Source organism: Nipponia nippon, unplaced genomic scaffold (assembly GCF_047370975.1).
Source record: "Nipponia nippon isolate SJK-2023a ecotype South Korea unplaced genomic scaffold, ASM4737097v1 scaffold_9, whole genome shotgun sequence".
In the NCBI taxonomy this organism is placed as follows: domain Eukaryota; kingdom Metazoa; phylum Chordata; class Aves; order Pelecaniformes; family Threskiornithidae; genus Nipponia; species Nipponia nippon.
In genome coordinates, this window is record NW_028262413.1 from 41,432,147 (window position 1) to 41,451,739 (window position 19,593).

Here is a 19,593-nt window from a genome sequence, read left to right on the forward strand (position 1 = left end):
ATCATATAGAAGGAGTTCCTGCTTATTGCTAATGGCGTTTACCCTTGAATTTCATTCAGTTTGGGTGGTGAAAGCCAACCAGCTAATTTCACTTTCCAATAACAATCAGTTTCACTGACTGATTCTGAGCAATTGTAGTTCCATTCTGTTGAGCTTTACTTCATAGCACTGTACAGGAATATTTGGTTTCATTGAAAGTGAAAGAATGAATAATGTCTTTTCCTAAAACATATTTGATGTGAATGATAAATCTTTGGCCTAAACTATTCCACAATATCTCCTGCTAACAGCTTAACTATACACATCTCCGTAACCAAAAAGTAATTTTCATTTTTCAGTATATTATGGCTACATCTGTCAATGGACTTTAGATCTATACCTTATAGAACTGGTAAAGATCTAAGGTCAATTTTTCAGATGAAAAAACTGAGGTGGAGAACACTGGAACAAAGCAAGAGATTCCATTTTAAATGTGGGACCACCACGAGCCTACCTCTTAAGTCAAGACCTCCAGTGTGCAGCACTCCCTTTCCTGTGCACAAACTGAACAGAGGAATCTTTAAAATTGACTGCTTGTTGTAGACTAAGCATCCAATATTTCTGGATTGCTTTCAAAGTGCTGTTTGCTGCGTGGGGATCACAAAATAGTATGCTTTCATGCAGTGCTTCCAGGTTTTCCTGGATTTGGGTTGAACAGGAATTAAAAAAATGCAGCAGACCCATATCACCCAGATGTTTATAAGCCTCAGCACAACCATGAGATTCAATTAAACTGTATGTGAAGGTTCAGATAGTTTTCATTCTGCACTTATCTGAACCAACATACAGATTTTTTGTAAATATATACTATCAAATACAATAATCAGATCCCTAATCCAGTTTAGCTTTTTAAAACAATTGAAATTATATGCATAATCAATCTTTTCCATTTAATTAAATAAAACTGCTGGCAGGTAACAGTAATGTCTCTGTACGGAGGACTCAGTTAGGAGCATTAGCAAATCTGAATTTAATATTCTTTTCATTTTACCAGTGTTCACTGGATTTCACACTAATGGTTCGTTCTTTTCTACTTATTCTTCTCATTAATTATCTTTCAATAGTATATTTTGAAGGGTGAAAACACACTCTTTTAAAGGATGCTTTTATGATAATGCAGCAGTGTGACTGTTCTCTTTCTTACACACAGCTGGATTTAGCATGTACAACAGCAAAGGAAGCTACTCCCCTTGCAAAAGACACTGTCCATAAACCTTCAATACCATTTGGAGAGAACTGAATTATATTTCTTTACCAATATCCCTGCAGAGATTGCTGTCAAAGGGGCCTGGAATGGCTATCACAAGGACAAATCTTCAAGCTGAGCTTTGCGATGCCAATGCTGTGCAAGTCACCCAAGGCCACCAAATATTAGAAGGTAATGAAGACTCTTACTCCTGTATATTGCCAAGGGCTACAACTGAGTCTATGACCTATGAGGCAAAGGCTGTTCCAAAACCAACATTTTCCTGGGGTATTTGGTTCCTGCTCCTGGGGAGAAAAATCAGTCATGGAGGCCAGGTTAATCCCCAACTACCTACAGGAGGCAGTAGAGAAACGTGTGTACACAGTGCAAGGAAGCAGGTCTGAGACAAGGGTGACTGACTGCTGCAGTTTGCAATTGCAGATGTGTTCTATATGCCCAGTTTTCCAGCCTAAGAAGATAGAGGGCGACCCATAGGCAGGAACTGCAGCAGGCACCCATCTCCTGTTTTGTGCAAAAGGGAGGATTTCAACCACAAAATCTTTCTTATAGGATGGCTGTAGAGTATTCTTGGACAGCCTTGGAGCCTCACTCCTGCTTTCTTCATTGCAGATTCAAGACAGGCTCCAGATGCTGAAAGCAGCATTTGAATTCTGTTTGTGTAACAGCAAACCATCCTCAGCCTTTTCAAGCCCTCTGAATTCAAACACAGCAAAAGATGTCCTGACTGTAAGTACCCTCCCTGCTTTCTTTGTGAAATAGAGTGTTTGCCACAGGGACCCCTCACAACAAACACTGGAGCACTTTCTTCCAGTAAAGTTTCAGTATGCTATGTACAATGCTATAAGATGAACATGGAAGATGTGGCATCCTTAGGGGAGGATAATTAGCATTTGTGCTGAAGTAGTGAAAATTATAGAGATAAACTGAAAAAGACTTCAACCTCTTGGAGTGATCCAAGCTATACCTCTATAATCAGTTTAAGGCCACGATTAATGTTTTGTGAAATTAACATTTTTTTAAGGCTGTAATTAGAGCTTATAAGATTCTTTTTTTCCACAGAAATTTGTCATTTAAGAGGAAAATATTATCTAAACAGACAGACACACACACAAAAAAAAATATGAGACGGGCAGGAAATCCAGAGAGCAGTTTGATGAAAGAGACATTCACATGAAGTAGAAATAAGACAGATTTTAGTATTTGTTCTTTCTAATTCCAGAAAAATTTCCCTAGCTATGATACCAAACACTTGCTGTGGAGATAATTCCAGTATGTTAGATCTGTTTCACACCAGATTAATTCTCTGGTGTTTTCAGTGGGACCAGGAACATTTTTTGATGAAGCAATTCAACTGAGTAGGACAGTGGCACATTATCATTTTCTCAGTTACCATTACATAATTCCTATTTATTTTCTTACTATGGTGGGGTGAGGGGACAAAAATGTATGTATATTTAGAAATTATAAAACACACAAAAATATGGCTGTCCTATTAGTCTGTATCCAAAGATTATAACACAGCATCTTACTAAAATGAAATAAATAGGGACCCATCTACCGACAAATTTCTTGCTAATATCTGGTGCATGAAGATATTATGCATGATTTGAAACTCTCTGAACCATTACTCCTCTGGAGTAAGGGAAGTTTGCACCCATCTCCAAAATTTGTGACCTGGCCTTATCTTAACTAGCTATGTAGGTGCACGCACATGCCAGTAGAATCATAGAATTATTTAGGTTGGAAAAGACCTTTAAGATCATCAAGTCCAGCTGTTAACCTAGCAAATTTCAGTAACCAGTAATTGCAGAAAGGAACAAAGTGGACCTACCCTGTAGCCAACATCTTCTGTGATAACTGCTGTGTCAACCATGCAGCCTGCTTGCCACAAGGTCTCCTTGATGCTGCAGCCATAAAGAAACACATTCTTTTTCTGGGAGTGTCCGTGGTAATCACAGAATACCTAGGGAGAGGGGAGAGAAAGGAAAAAAAAAATCTTAAACATTGAAAAAGTTTTGTGGCTATTCATAATAAGCACTATAAGACTACAGTGGGGAATTAATGCTTTTTCAGGTCTCTTCAGAGGAGCTTAGACTGTGCCATGCCTACAACCTGTGTCAAACTTTGTTAGTCAGTTGTATCTTGCTTTATCTATTCAATCTGACATGATCTCGGGGATCCAGAGTCAAGACTGGTGCATTTCCATCTGCAGCAGAAACAAACATGACACCTGTGCAAGAATCCATGGCAACTCGGGAACTTAAGGGTTCATGGTAACTTATGATACAACAACAGAGCAATTTGTCAGGCTCTTTCTACCTCTAAACTCCTAAACTCCAGCTTTATCCTCATGAGACTTGAAATCTGTGCTTTCCCAAGCAATTAATCATCACTTTGGCTTCCTCAAGTTAAAAATTTGTGCTACATAATTTTCAGGAAAATATAATTGTGCAACTGTATTGCACAATGCTGTCAGATCTTTGCATGAATTCCTGGAATCCAAGCACAGAACATGACCTATCTTCATGGCAAATAATCTCTTTCCACACTGTCTAATCTATCTATCTAATCCATCTCTCTTACGTCAGCTGTCATATGAACTAGGCACAAGGCACATTCCCAGTTTTAGCGGAAGTTTTGCTTGCCTTTATAGGCAGATATTGACTCCTATAGAAATGAAAATCATGATTTAATGACCCAAGAGGTAAATATTGACCCAAGTCTTAAAGAATAATCGATCTCGGTGCCCTCTGAGATATGAAGTCGATATACACACTGCTGTTACATATATTCTCCATGTCTTTATCAGGAATATTCAGAAATCTGTCAATGAAAGGACAAGAATTTCTAAAGAGAAGGAATTGGTTAATTTTAAACCAATATTCACCAGTGAGTAGAAAGGAGCTTCAAGATTTCATTGAAACAGTTTTCCAGGGCATATGTCAGAGACAAAAGAATGAGTGTAGGAAGGTAGGGAAGAATTATGGATCAGTATAGAAGAGAGATGGGGGACAAATATGGGGTAAAAAATACACGTATTTTTCCATAAATACGCATACAAGAGAGGAGAAACAGATGGAGTAGATGAGCTTCTTCCACCAACTGTTAGGGCAAGATTTACCCTAGTATGTTTTTTTACCAGCTATACAGTAAGTAACCTTATCTGCAGCAAGTCTGGGAGTTTAATTATCTAGGAATTGAGCACGTAAATTCTTTCAGCTCCTCTGACAAACAGTAGGTTGACATACTGGAGAGGCTGAGACACACAAGCACAGAGAACCTTCTCATTGTTCCTAATTAGCTGGACAATTATACATATCTCATAGCTTATACATTGCTCATTCTTTTGGTTTCTGACCTGTCAACTTTCCTTCCTGCACCACCACTCACCTTCAGCTCTCTTTGCAGGGCTCTGGGTCTGCAGATCCCAATCCCTGCAGCACACACCTTCCACACCTGAAGCACGTGAACAGCGACCTACCCACCAACAACTGCTCCTGCTTTACTTATACCCTCACCACCCGGCAAAGGCAGAAAGGAGAGGACAAACAGGGCAGTCTGAGAGCTGCTCATTGGTGTAAACCTACAACCAGCATCATTCCCAAAGGAAAAAAAAGCCAATATTGCACAGATCCCAGCGATTCAGCCCCCTCAGGCTGTGCGCGTATTTTGCAGGGCTTATGAAGTAACTGCACTTGAAGTTACTGCACTTGAGGTAACTCTGTCTGAACCACGTGCAATGATCCTGTAATGTCTCCTTCCAAAGAGCTGCTTTTATTGGTTCTTTTAATGACAGACATTTTACCAGCTAGTGTTTCCTCTAAGCTATCAGCAATACACAGTCATAGTTTAGGTTAACCACAGGTACCACCTAGAATTTATTCCTATGAATATCAAACAGGACTTTATAGCTTTCGTCTTATTTCAAGGCAGAGAACCCAGCTCAACTGGGTATCAATTACCTACCAATTTACAGAATTACCAACACACAAAAGACACAATATATTATCTGCCTAAAATATTACTTTACGTATCAGAAGCCACACAGGGATGATCAGATAGTCAGATAGCCGGGCTGCCTGATCAGTAGCAGGTCTATAATTCTGCACCACAAGAAACCTGCAGATGAGTCCTTAGTGACAGGTCTGGAATGAGACTTCTGTATTGGTAAAGGATTATCAAAGACAGATTCTGTAATATTGCTGCTGTTTCAGGCCATGGGATCTTTCACTGACTGTCGCCAGCTTCCACAGCAGAGTCAGTGCTGCTGGAAATAATTTCATTCTATTTGCAAGTTGCATAGAGCTACATTTTAATTAAGTTTGCTGGATACTGCAGTCACTCCCAATGTTTATAATGAATTGTTCTTTATAAGACATTCTTCTGCCTCATTTTCACACTACAGGGTAGCTTATGCCTCATCATCCAGCAAGCACTAAGCTATATTTTTTAATTTGAGCACCCAATACAGAATTCTTCCTGGTATATGTCTGGGCAAACACTAAGCAAACGTGGGACCTACCAGTCCTTTTTCTCCAGCCTGTCCTTCCATAAGGCTGGGACACTAATACACACAAACCAGTCAGACTCCCAGGGCTTGCACGCACTGGGATATGACTCAAGACACACATGCAAATTTTTATCTATTTAAAGTTATTTGCCAGCACCGATCATCCTAAAGGTAAGGACTGCTTTCTAACTCAAAAACAGCCCTCCTTATGAGTCACAGAACCCAGCACCTTTTGAAATAAAGGAAAAGCAAAATAGAAAATGGAAAGCAAGAAAATCTGTTGGAAAATAGAACATTTTGATTTTTTTTTTTAAATTCTCATTTTTTTCTTTAGTGGTGTTGTGAGAGGACTTTGAATCTCCGAGTTTTGAGATAGACATGCCTAGGGATTTTTCCTGACAATGAGCTACATCCTTGCAGGCAGATGCTTGTTTCTAACCTTGATATAATGCCTTTGAATGGCAGGAAACTCTGCTCAGTGCCTTCTGGTCCTTAGGAAGTTCTTTCTGTCCCCTCCAAGGGCATCCTGCTCTTCACTGCAGCTCAGACTCTCTGTACAAGCTGCAGGTTCCCTGTTGCATGCTGCAACTGCATTGTCGACTATAACTTCTAAACCATAGGAGTTTCTCACCACAAAGGCTCAAGGGGAGAGCAGCTTCCCTCTCCCCATCAGACCTGGCTGCTTCCAGACAAAAGGTCTCCAATGCTCCCGCTTTGGTGCTTTCGGTCAAAAGGAGATCACATGCAGCAGAGGGCTGCAATGCCACAGTGCATCCAGTCCCTTGTCTTACTAGGGTTCCCAGATCCAAAAAGAGAATTTAAAAAAAAAAAAAAAAGGCACTTTTAGCAGGCTGTTGTCTATAGAAGTTACCAATTAAAAATTAAAATAGCTTTGGTTTGAAAGGCTGTTAACTTTAAAGTTCTTTCCTTATCTTTGCTTTGAAGAAACCACTTGCACATCCCAGAATAAATGAAACCAAATCACTTCACAGAAATCATTTGGCTATCAGTGAACTTGGCTCCATGAGATCTTGAAGGTAAAAAAAAAAGAAGAAAAAAGAAAAAACCCAGCTCTCTTCTGCAGGAGAGAAAAGACATTTTTGAGCATGTATAAACTAAAATCAATGTACTCTTCAAAGGCAAAGAAAAAAAAAAATCCGTTTACCAAGTCTGACATGCAGCCTGTGAGTGAGGGAGATGATAGGATCAATAGTCTCCCTTCACTCAGCAACGATGAAAACTTGCACTGAGTGTGTGTTCAACTTTATGCATCTGGACATGACAAGGATGATTGTGTATTAAAAAAGGCCAGATAGCAAATAGCAGGGTAAAACAAGACTGATCCTACATTGCTCTGAACCAAAGGAAAAGATCAGTGAGTAAATTCACAATGGTGAGTTGATTTTCCACAATATTCCTTGGGCTGCAGAGTTAACTTCAGGGCTGTCTTAGCCAAAAACCACATTCCTACAAGAATTCACTTAAAGAAGCTCACAGACATTTTCACCTTGTGTGGGGCTTTTCTCATCAAACCCAGAGGGAATTTTGTGTCTTTGGACATTTCCTGCCCAACTGTAGCTATCAGCAGCCAACCTGCCAGTCTGTGCATCCACATCTGTTCATTAACATTTGAAACTCCCTGTGGTTTTTCTCCTGAGGTCTCAGAGCTATCTTTTCATTCTGTTGGGCGACAAGATTGAGCAGATGGGATAGATCCCAGCCCTATCCCAGTTGCAGCTTTGAGATGAGACCTACGTCATGAATTTCTGGTAACCCCCCCCGCCCAAAAAAAAAAAAAAAGAAAACCCAGGCATTTTCTTTCCATCACCAAAGGAGCATGAAAGTTCAGACATTTTTAGGGCTTTATGTTTTTGTGATTGCATGGGTTGTTCCAACATGGGCTTTTGCACCATCCATTCATACTAAATCTTTGTGGAATTTCTCCTATAGTTGCCATTAAGATAGCAATAACCTACTCATAATATTTAGCTTAGTTGGAGTACTTTGAGGATATTAAAGAGCTTTAAAGAATTCATTCTCTCATTTATATTCCAGGTGTGCAGAGATTCTGGAATTTGGAATTGTTGGTTAGAAGATTCAGTAGGTATTAAATATCCAAGACTTTCAAAACACTTCTGTGAGATGAAAGTGTAACAGCACATGATGCTTTCCAAATCACTCTAGCTCTAAAACAAGACTGTTCACACAACTACAGTAAGCAATCCTTATACAGTAACTCAAAAAAGATCCTGGAAGAGACTCACCAGAGGAGCCCGGCCAATGCTGCGCAGGTAATAGAGAAGACCTTTGGTGTGGTAAATAGTTGGATGGAGCTGGGAATTAGGTGTCAACCACTGTCTGTTCAGATCATCCCCACTCAACGAACAACGGTGGCTGAAATCAGAAAGCAACACATCACAAACTAGCAAAACAACAGCTGATTCCAAAAAGTTCTGGCAAGCCCTGGCACAAGGACAGGAAATGTCAATTAGAACACAGACATAAAGGTTTTGAACACTGGGCTGGAATAAACCAACAGTTTGTATTATATTTCAAAGGTGCTTATAGAATATGAAGTTTATAATTTCCTTTCCTTCCAAGGTTCACATAGTTGCAGTCCTGAAAATAAATACAATTTTTCCTTTACCTAAGTATGTACAAATCAAAAGACTACTTACAAACAAAAAGTCTTCTGAAATGTTCTAAATTCTGTGCTATCTATGAAATTCACCCAGCTTACATAGAGCACAGGCTTCTCAAAACCTGCACAAACAAGTACATCCAACTCCTACTCATTCTAATTGAAGACAGGCACTTGAATCTCTTCGACCAGTCTGAAATATGAATGCACTTAAATGAGATGAGCTGGATATCTCATTTAAGCTTCTCTACTCACAAGAAATGCAGCTATCTAAAGCACATCAAGAAGATCTTGATGCATGCTATGTCATTATGTAGAACAATTACCTAGCTTCACTGCAAAGGCTGAATAAAAAGCTAAATAAGGATCCCAGATTTGCACTGAGAAAATGTTTCCCTTAGTTGGCTTGAATATATTCTGTTACTGACTCAGTGATCAGTGGAAGATTGTGCAAGATACTTGACCGTATGGAGCAGTACATCACTGTAGAATTTTGCAAAATGCAACTAATCTCCGTTGTTAGTGGCTCTGTGTAGATCAGAGCCTTCTCACACTCCTCAAAGGATTTGCTATAATTTGGTTCACGGTTTTCAAATCACGGTGTGCTGATAAAATTCAGGAAACAACCCTCCAATGTATGAGAGATTGCAGCAGGTCATCATCATCTCCATACTATCCAATTCAGCACTAGAATGCTTCTGGTGGCATTGTAAACTTTGGCTGGCTTGTGTTTAAAAAAAAAAAAAAAAATTCCTAGCTATGGAGTTGCATCCAGCTTTGCTATTCCAGCCTCCTAGAACAAACTGAAGTACGTATGTGTTCCTGGGGATGCAGTCCATTATTTATCAGCAGATCCTTGCACTGAAGATAGGGCGTGTTGCATGTCGCATCTTTGGCGTTATCAATGCCTTGCAAATGATGCTTGAAGAAAAGGGTCATAAAGCAGGTATGCTTTAGAAAAAAAGTATAAACAAGGGAGAACTGGTTAAGAACAGAAGACAAAGAAATAATAAGAGTCACTAAGAATATTTCATACATTTTTAATGTAGAAAAACAAGATCTCTGATGCCATCTTGGGGTTTCTGGCAACATCACAAGATCCATTCCAAGTTTACTCTAGTTTCACGGTTATCTGAATTCCCTTCTTTCCTCATAATCCATAGTTCCCATGTTACTTACTTGGCAAATCGTAAAAAATTAGCAATAGCTAACACATGGGAAGTTGGCAAATGCTGCTGTGATTCTTCTGCCAAAAATTCTACATGAAACCATGACAACTTCTGTTATGTTTCTTAAAGGCTCTTCAGATAAAGTGACTCTTAGGCTCACCTCTCCTGGTCTTCAGGACATCATCTGCTCAACTAAGATTAGCAGCTGTATTTCTGCCAAGAACTTGTGTGCTTACATGGTTTCCTTTTAACAGGTACAACTCCACATAAAGAGTCACTGGGTTGCATTCAGAAACTCATCTTTCCCTAATGTGACTAGTAAAAAAATAAGACCCAAACACTTCCTTGACATAAGCATGTGATGTCTTCCTGCACCACAGTTATATAAGGGAGCACAACTAATCGAAAATAACAACAGAATTTCCATTCTGAGGGAAAGAAGGATAGCTGGACTTTTATTCTCATACTGCAATTTAACATCAAGGAAAAAAAAAACAAAACAACACCAAACCACCAAAAAAACTCCAACAACCTACTTCCTCCACCTTTCCTGTTGGCATTGGCACTATGTTATGTCTACCCAAACCATCCGCACTTGTCCCTCTGGTAAAGTGCTTTGGTACACTCTGGAAGAGTCCAACACACAAAGCCACACATGCAGGGGAGTAGAAATAAGACAACTTAAAACTACTCCTAAAAGGATTCAGTAAATGCAGAGATTAATGCCAAACGAACCCCAAGCTCAATTTTTATTTCACTATTCCTTAGACTAAACTAAAAGCCTCTGTAAAAAAATTTCCTTATTCCTTCAGAATATACAAAGAAATCCCATGATCTGTTAGAAAAGAATGTAAGAAAAACTCCTAATCAACTCTATTAACACACATTAAAGCCAAGCAGATGGTGTGACAAGGCACTGGTGTTTCCTGCTGCAGAATCTGGTTCTTCTGTGGCCCATGGACTGCAATGCATTACTCATAGGTTAGCAGAGGTTCCAGTCAGCATGCCAACATCTCTGTGGTTCACAGCACCCTCACTCTTTCAACAGGTTTCACTCTGTCCATGATAAAATTTACCAACTCAGTTGCTCTGATACAAATTGTGACTTTTCTTAGAGGTGACCCTATGACAAGCCAATCACTCTCCTGCAGTTCACAGATGCTGCTGGTTGCTTATTAGTAAGTGAAATCCAACTCTAAAACAATAATTTGAAAGCTCTTAAATAAAAGCAGGGAAGGAAGGTGACATCTCTGCATGTAGGCAAGAGCTGGGAGACAAAGTTCAGCTTTATCCCTTCAACGATTAACTTCTCTGCTCATTTAAATGGCCTTTAAATATCAGCCCTCAGCCTAGCAGCTTTTAAGAAGACACAGAACTTTAACTAAATTATGAGAGGCTGATTTTTCCCATCCCGCTCTCTCCTTCCATCATACTGTTAAAGTCTGTTTACTTTTGTAGGTACCAGCTACCCACCAGCCTGTTCCTTTTTATCCCTTCCTTTCTTCTCTTTCCTAATAGCGATGACACTCGCAGATAATGGTTTTGTCCACTATGCTCTGCAACCAAGGGTGAGGGCAAAATATTAAGCTGATCTCAAGTGCTGATAGCAAATAAAGGGATTGGGAAGCTAAGGCTAGCTTTGAAAGTTTGGCAGGATCTAGTGAAATTCACTGCTCAAAGCAAAGGCATTTCTTACAAAACAGTTCCAAGCTATTATATTTGCTTTAAATGTTTTATGTGTCGTTTCTCCTTTACAGCATTAGCCAGACTACCTGCCACCTTGGATGGGACTAGTAGCAGCTCAAAGGAAATTATGAAAATGCCCAAAAGAATTCCAATAAGTAAAGAAAACCCCACCTCTGTGTCTCTATACAGAATATCTCTAATTCTGCTATTTGTTATATATCTTCAACCCAGATATATGCAAAACAATTAAACTGCATTTCCCTTGTTCACAAGCCTGATACTTTTGTTATAGCTCTGTCCTTCAGTTGTATTCCAATAGTGCCGCGTAGTCCAGTAAGATGAATAAACCCAAAGCATTCAAGCCATCCAGTCCCTGGAGAAAAGATAACTCATGTGAATGGTTCCAAGCAGAGTAAATTCATCCTTAGGCAAATTTGTTGCTGACTGCTAGCTTCAAATATCATCATTATATGCCACTAAGAATATTCTTATTTCTATGCAATCCTTAGCTCTAAAGATGTATGAACACAGGTAGTCGTGCAGGAGAACTACTCTGTGAAAACTGGATCCCTGGCATCTGAAGTTGATACAACACAGACAGAAAGATCAGGTTGAGATTCCCCTTCTGAACCCACAGGAGGTAACTGCACTTCGCACTGAAGCATTAGACTCTTGCTCTGAAAGCAGGGACACCTCACAGGGAGTTAATGAGAAAGAGGTTAAGTAGCTAAAGAACAGACTTGTTCGGTTTAAGACAGAATTGTATTTTAAATCTGTTTGCACTTGTAAGACCTTGCTTTTAATCTTGTACCTCAAAGCCTGACATTAAGTTTTACTAAAGAAGTGTTTTCTTTGTTGTCTTACTCTTAAGCCTGCTTAGCTCTGAGGGCAAGGTAACCTCAGATACTGCACTAAATTGCACTGAATTCTGCATGAGCCATGTATATGGATAGAGACATGCTACCTGGTCCTAACCTAAGGCTTGATAAGGTCAATGGAACCTTTTAGTTGATTGCAACAAGCCTGGATCAGTGCCTTGCACAGGTACAAAAATGGGAGGGATGGGGGAAGAAAGAGAAAAAGGTAGATACACAGGAAAAACAAAACAAAAGGGAACAGGAGGTGCAGAGTAACGAGATTGGGGGATAAATATAATGCACAAGATACTAGACAAGGAAGAAAACAAGAAACGGAAAGAAAGGTCACTTTTTAAAGAAAAGATGTTGCTGTGCTTGGAAGATAAAATGATTCAAAGTCTCCTGTCCATTACAGATAAATAGCAAGACAGGGCCCATCATACTGAATGAATGATGTCAGGACTGATAATAACAGTACCTGGGGCACAGGGAACTATAAAATCTAAAGGGATGCATTGTGTTTGATATGTAGAGAGCAGCATCACCATTCCCTATGCATCTTAAAAGCAGACAGCAGTACTAGCGTAGGACAAGAGTATCTATATAAAAGGAAGTAGGCACAAGTAAACATCAGGACGCCGTTGAGCAGCATGGGGCAGCCTCAACCAGGCACAGCATGCTGGACTTTATAAATAACCACTGCCTAGGATGGAAGCAGGAATATTTTTTTTTAAGGTGTTTTGGTCTTGCCATTCAGAAAGCTCAGAGCAACCTGAAGGAAAAAAAAAATGTGTGGGGGGGGAATCTTTCATTTCTCTTGATTTTAAATCTTCTCAGAGAGCAAGAATCAGTGATGTGATGAAGCAGCAGCACCAGGAAAGCCCTCCCTCATTATTTAAAGAAAGCTGTCAGAAATATAGCCATTTTTTTTTCTGTCTTTGACTCTGGCTTTGTTCAAGCCTACGTGCTAAAACCATAATGACTATATTCATTACGTGTCCATTCCACAGAGATGCTCATCTGATGCCGTCATGGTATTGCCCTGTGATGCCAATGATCATTTCAGAAACAGAGTATCACCAGAACAATGTAAATATTGGAGGCTTCACACTGAGAGCAATCTAATAAAACAGTATGCTTACATGATGTAAAACAGTCTGGATTTTAAATATTTAGATATTTTTCAGAAGCTTCAGAATGATAGATAGCTAGTCTTCCATCTTCTGAAATTTCTGTGTCTTAATGGCATAAGAGAAAACATGAAGTGCTGAGGACCTCTTTGTAGAGCTTTTCATTTAATCTATTTCATTTTATAGAAGACATATATACAGACTTGCACTACAGCACTCCACAGCTGGAATCAAAGATGGGGGATTAGAGGGCAGGGTATTTTTCCTACTGTTCTGGACTGCACCATTAATTTCATGGTGGAATATAATTCCTACCATGAAAGTGGGCCACTTAAAACCCTCTGTGGAACATCTCACTTTTGCGTCTTAGCAAGCCCCAGGGTTTCCCTGCAGTAAGTTGATCTCTTCACCTGGTTACTCCAAGGAGTGAAGAAGGTGATCCTCTTCCTTTGTTCAGGGTACGAAGTTATTAGATTTTCCCTTGTTTACAGTGAAATACAGGTGAATAGCTGCAAGACATATACACAGACACTGATGAATGAAACAGTTCCCATCAGCCGTACTGCAGCTAACAACACATTTCTGATCATTCACTCTTTCCTTCTGACTGCAAGCAACATGAATGCTAAAATACCTATACAGAACCAGGTTCAAGAGCAGTTTGCCTTCCCAACATAACCAAAGCAGCTGGGAGTTCAGAAGCCACAATCCTTATTCCATATCTCTTTTTCTTCAAGTGTACATTTCATTCCTAAATTATATTTACGTTCCCCTCCCCACTTTTATGACCTATTGCAGTGCTAATTGCCCTCAATCCTCATTTGCACCACATCTTGCTATCACACCTGCTTTCATCACGAATAAAGGCCACAGTTAGTATTAGGGAATCAAGGCAAGCATGCACTGTTTAACTAGATGATGAAAACCAAGGCCAGAAAGTCAACTTCTCCTAAAAGATCCCCATAAAGTACCAAGCAATGGCGATTTTTCAATTGGACTGTGAACTCTTACTGCCCAGTTTATTTCATCTCTTGGCCTTTAAGAGGAATTTTTTTTTACTACTTTCTTCTCTTTTTTTATTGCACCTTACACACACACACAATGCCAAACTTATTTTCTGAATGACACTTGTGCTATCTATATGCCAACCAATTTAAGGATGCCATTGAAAGGATCTGTCTCATTTCGGACTGTGGCTGTTGTACGACTCTTCCCTCCCAGCACTGACTAATGAATCCATGATGCATAACGCTTCCTCTCAGGCAAACGCTATCCTAAAGTATCACTCTGCCAGCTTCTTGCTTCCCTACAACTGAGCACTGATATTAATTAGCGTAATGAGCCTTCAGTGTGTTTCACTTGCTACATCTGACTGATTTTGTCACAATGGACAATCCTTGCTTCCCAAGATAAATGATGCAGTTTGTGCTCTTCCTGTTCGGTGCATCTAACTGTGTCTCTGTCCTTGCTCAGCCTCCTTTTATTATAAGGGTTCCTTTTCTCTCTGTGGACACATTTCATTAAGTCATATTTGGTCACAGACCAGTTATGGACTGTCCTGGTTTCGGCTGGGATAGAGTTAATTTTCTTCCTATTAGCTGGCATAGTGCTGTGTTTTGGATTTAGTATGAGAATGATGTTGATAACACAGCAATGTTTTAGTTGTTGCTAAATAGTGCTTACACTGGTCAAGGACTTTTCAGCTTCCCATGTTCAGGACAGCTGACCCAGACTGGCCACAGGGCTATTCCATACCGCATGACATCATATTTAATATATAAACTGGGGGGAGTTGGCTGGGGGGCAGCGATCGCTGCTCGGGGACGGGCTGGACATTGGTCAGTGGGCGGCTGCATCACTGCTTTTTCCTGGGTTTTATTCATCTCTCTCGTTTTCCTTTTTATTACAATTTATTATTATTATTTTATTTCAATTATTAAACTGTTCGTATCCCAACCCACGAGTTTTCTTATTTTTGCTTTTCAGATTCTCTCCCCCATCCCACCAGGGGGACGGGGGGTGCCCAAACCCTATTCCCCTCAAAACTTTGACTGTTCAGTCAAAACTCCAAATTGCACCATCCAAAACATCAGAACTGTTTAAAAGATATGTCTCAGCATATGATAGAAAACATGCATTTGAGGTTTCTTAGGCACCCATTCCTCTCTGTCAGAGGGTCTCTTTGGCTGGGCCACATGTCACCTAATGCAACATCAAGACTCCACGACAGCAATTCAGTAACTTGCAGAATTATGATGCAACGTGGGACCTGTAGTTTGGCTAGGGGGGCCAGGACAACAGGGCAGCCAAACAACTCCCAAATGGCACCACAACAACACTTCCAAATGGGAACACTGTTCTAAAATGGGAAGATTTGGCTCCAGTTTTGACCATCCATTATTCATAAAAAAGCTTAAGCTTTCTATAGGGCAAACCACACATTTTCCCAAACAGCCCCACTTACATCCTCTACAAGCTATGCCAGCAAATCTTAATTTTGCAGGCGGGGATATTGAGAACTGAAGCCACTCATGCAACAAAGCAGTAAATCAGTGAAAAACTAGGAATAGAACCTGAGATCCGATGAAAGCGTATCAAATTAACTAAAACTTTCCTTTTAAGTTAATGTCCTTTACCCTGTTTCTAATTCCTGTATTCTGACTTTCTTATTTTAAATGTGTCTTATATCCATATAGCTGAAAAGGATTCTTAACTGACTTAAGCTAATTGCTCACATATGGGTTGCATCAAATTAACTGAGTTGATTTAAAAATCTGTTAGTTAAGTCAGTGCAATGTCTGCATGTAAATGAGTACTAAGAATTGCGATTTGCAGATGATTGTTCTAAAACTTAAACCAAAATAAATAATGCAAAAGGGCAAAATGTGGCATCAAAGATTAACAAGGAGAATCACAAGCAGAGGGGTGTGTAGAGGTCTGGGAACAAAAAAATAAAAAAAGAATGTGCAGCGATGACTTCAGATCTCTGTTAGCTTTTCCTAGGATCCTTACTTAGCCAAGCAGTCCAGGAGGTAGTACTCCTTCTTGGTGTCCTCTACTCCTGTGGAACTGAAGAGGTAAATAGAATGGAAGGAAAAACTCTCAAAGCAGTTGCTGTGAACTGGAAAGTTCAGATTCCTCCAAATATTTTGCTAATAAATTACAGAATAATTGAACTAATCCAACATTATTGCCAGTAAATAGTAAAAAAATGTTATACTTGTTTTTTAACAATGAGACAAGCCCTGAACAAGGAACATGCTGCAAGATACAATTCTTTCCTGGGCCATCACTAGATCATCCTGTCCTAACCCTGTCCAACATCATCTAAAAGGCTTTGTTCTGCTTCTAATGTCCAGGATTCATGGACTAGACATTGATTAGGGCATTATTCCCCTATCCCAGAAGACAACTCTGCTTGGAAACCTGAGTCCCTTTCTAGTCTGGGGTCTGCAAAGCTTTGTAAGGGAATCAGACTTGTTTCAGCAAGCTAACACCTCACAGCAAAGCAGGACGGTCACCTGCCAGCTGTCAATGAAGACAGAAAAAAGGGGAAAAGAGAGAAAGAGGTCAAGGAGAAGAAAGAGACAAAGGTGAGGAAGACTGAAGTCACTCCTCCCAAGCTGAGGTGCATTACGTCCCCATTCTCCACTACCTCAGCCATCTTCCTCAATAAACACAAGCAGCAGGGATAAGTCTCTGCAAGTCACACCTGCATGACAATGAGGTGATGGTATTCCAAAATAAGACACTTTTGAGCACATGTATTTTCGGCCCTGTAGGAGGCTGGAAGGTTGTTCTGCCAAACTTGTTCTGTTGTTTTCTGAAGAGAAGTTAATAATAAACTTAAAAAAAAAAAAAAAAAAAAAAGGCTGCTCTAGATTGGGCAGAGTTGGTTGTCCCCCTGTAACGCTGAGCAGGCTCACACTTTCATCCTTCAGTATTAATTCCCATTCTTCAAAAAAGATGCTGTTTTTCGTCTCTAAAAAAAGAACTGGCACAGGGCAGGTTTATTTTGTCACCAAGTTGCTCAGCTCAGTGTAGAAGCGCAAAAAGGGACCTCACTCCACATAAGGCTGTGATATGATTTATAGTGGAATTGGCCATAGGCTGACATATACAAAGACATGCTATACTTCCTCCATTAATAAATTATAGTTCTGACAAAGCAGCATTAACTGAAATACGCTGAGTTGTAGCTTATAAAATAACACAAAACCAAGTACATAGCTTGTCAACTCCTTTCCTTTGCAAGGCAGGCATGGGCTAGCTAAGTAAAGTAACACTAGATTGTGTTAGTTGCTCACACTAGAAGGGTTTCCTCTTTTTCCCCCCCACCTCCCTCCCACCCTTTTTTTCCAGCCACGTTGTAAACCCAATATAATTATGAAGATATGTTAATATCTACAACATCACTGGAAATTCCCACTACAGTGGGCTATAGTGTTAGGGGCCTTGACATCTACTAACTTCACAGGCTACTTGCATGGTAAATATAATTTCTCTGCAATAAAGTAATATTTCCTCACAGGTTACTCAGCAATAATACATATGAATCCAGGCTTGTTATATTTCTCCTTTCTGACATGGTATTTCTAACTCTGCCTGCAAATTCCACCGAGGAGTCAGGAGTTCCTATAAAACACTGCTTGCTTTCTTTGCAATAAGTGTTCCCTTCTGTGGAGATGAACAATATTTATGGATCAGAACAGTTTGCAATGCAGCTTCCAAGTCAAAACAGAAAAAAAAAAAAAAACAAAAAAAACCAAAAAAAACCCAAACCACCCGCAACATTACACCACCACCACAAAAAAAAAAAACCAAAAAACCAAAAAAAAACAAAAACCAAACACAAAAAAACAAAAACAAACCTCACTTCTTATTTTCTTGTTAGACATTCCACCTGACTTTGAAGGGAAGTGGCCATTTTCCATTGTTTTCCATTTAACCAGACATATATTCCTGCATTCTTTCTTTGCCAGTACACGGTATCTTCCTCACAGATGTTCTACTCCTACATAATACTTCTCTTCAGTGTTGTGAACTCCTGGTTAACACATTGCATGATTCCCCCATGCATTCAGGGAGACCTTTAAGGCTTTGGAAGAGTTGAGCAATGAGTTAAAAATGTCACCACTGCCAGTAACTGCAGATCGCTTTGTGCAATAGCTAGTAATTGATGCATAGCAAATAGTTTGATAAGTCATTCCAGTTACTAAAAAAAAAAAAAAAAAAAAAATATCCCAGAATGCCACTCACACTCTTGCAGATCCTCCTGCTCACAAACGTATGTACCGTCTCCCCTACTACATCCTTTCTGTGAGAGTTTCAGGTTAAGAGGAGAAGAAAAATTGAATCCTTCCAGTGCCCAGGCTAGAAAAACTATGTGTCTTAGGACTGCCACACAAATGATAAATTTGAATTGTCCTTGTATGAAACCTGACAACTACTACCAAGGCCACATCCAGCCTGTAGACAACAAAGTTTTACCAATAAAGCATCTGTTCATCAGGATGGGCATGTCAAATAATAATTATTTAATAACAATAAAGGGGCGGAGGGGGGAGACAAAGAGATAACAGTTCTGCGTCCGGCAATTCTCAGCAAAGCAAATTCAGTCCTCTGCTAGCATGAAGCTAATTCTTCAGCGTATCCTCAGAGATCAGGCAACAGCCACTCCAGCATTGCTAGAAGGGCATTTGGGGGACTGATCTGCCAGTGAGTAGAGCAAGCAGTCACGGAGAAGAAAAGCAGTTTGGGGTTACGTCTAGATGCACTAAGCTTTCTTTTATTTGTTTAGTTTCCTAGATGCACATGAACTATGAGCCTTCAAACCTCAGCTGAATGCTAATTCTGATACTACATAACTGCTCATCCAAGCACAGTGTCTCTGGGCTCTTCACAATAGTAAAGTTAAACGAAGCATTCAATACACACTTATTAAAACAAAGTATCCACTAGAGAAACCTGATGGGCTTGCAGAGCTCTGCAAAGCATTCAGAAAAAATTATTTATACACATATAAAAAGTAGTAACAGATAGAATCGCTGTAAAAATAAAAAAAAATGAAATAAATTCTCCAGAAAGCTCACAAACTCTAGCAAGACTTGGGAAAAGGTTTAAGAAAGTTCATTTGAGTGCTAGGTAAAGCTAGCACTGAAAATTCAGGGTGCATAGAGAGATTTAAAATTCCTAAGAGGTGCGATTGGAACCTCAGGGGAGCTGAAAGACTTGCAATAGGTACCATGCTGAACACATTAACTGTAGCAGTCTTGCTGGAAGTTTCAAGTAAATAAAAACTAGGGTGCTAAATAGGAACAAATATATGAAAATTGTTCATATATACTTGTGTAA

At 39.7% G+C, this 19,593-nt stretch overlaps 1 protein-coding gene across 1 annotated transcript in view; it reads right to left on the reverse strand.

Annotated features, from left to right (window-relative positions):
- Positions 1 to 19,593, reverse strand: part of AGBL1 (AGBL carboxypeptidase 1) — a 295,756-nt gene that overhangs the window by 129,352 nt on the left and 146,811 nt on the right. The window contains exons 19-20 of the mRNA XM_087743738.1: positions 8,021 to 8,150; positions 3,078 to 3,209 (exon numbers count right to left, since the gene is read on the reverse strand). Of these exons, the coding sequence (XP_087599864.1) occupies positions 3,078 to 3,209; positions 8,021 to 8,150 (262 nt within the window). The remainder of the gene's footprint in view (positions 1 to 3,077; positions 3,210 to 8,020; positions 8,151 to 19,593) is intronic.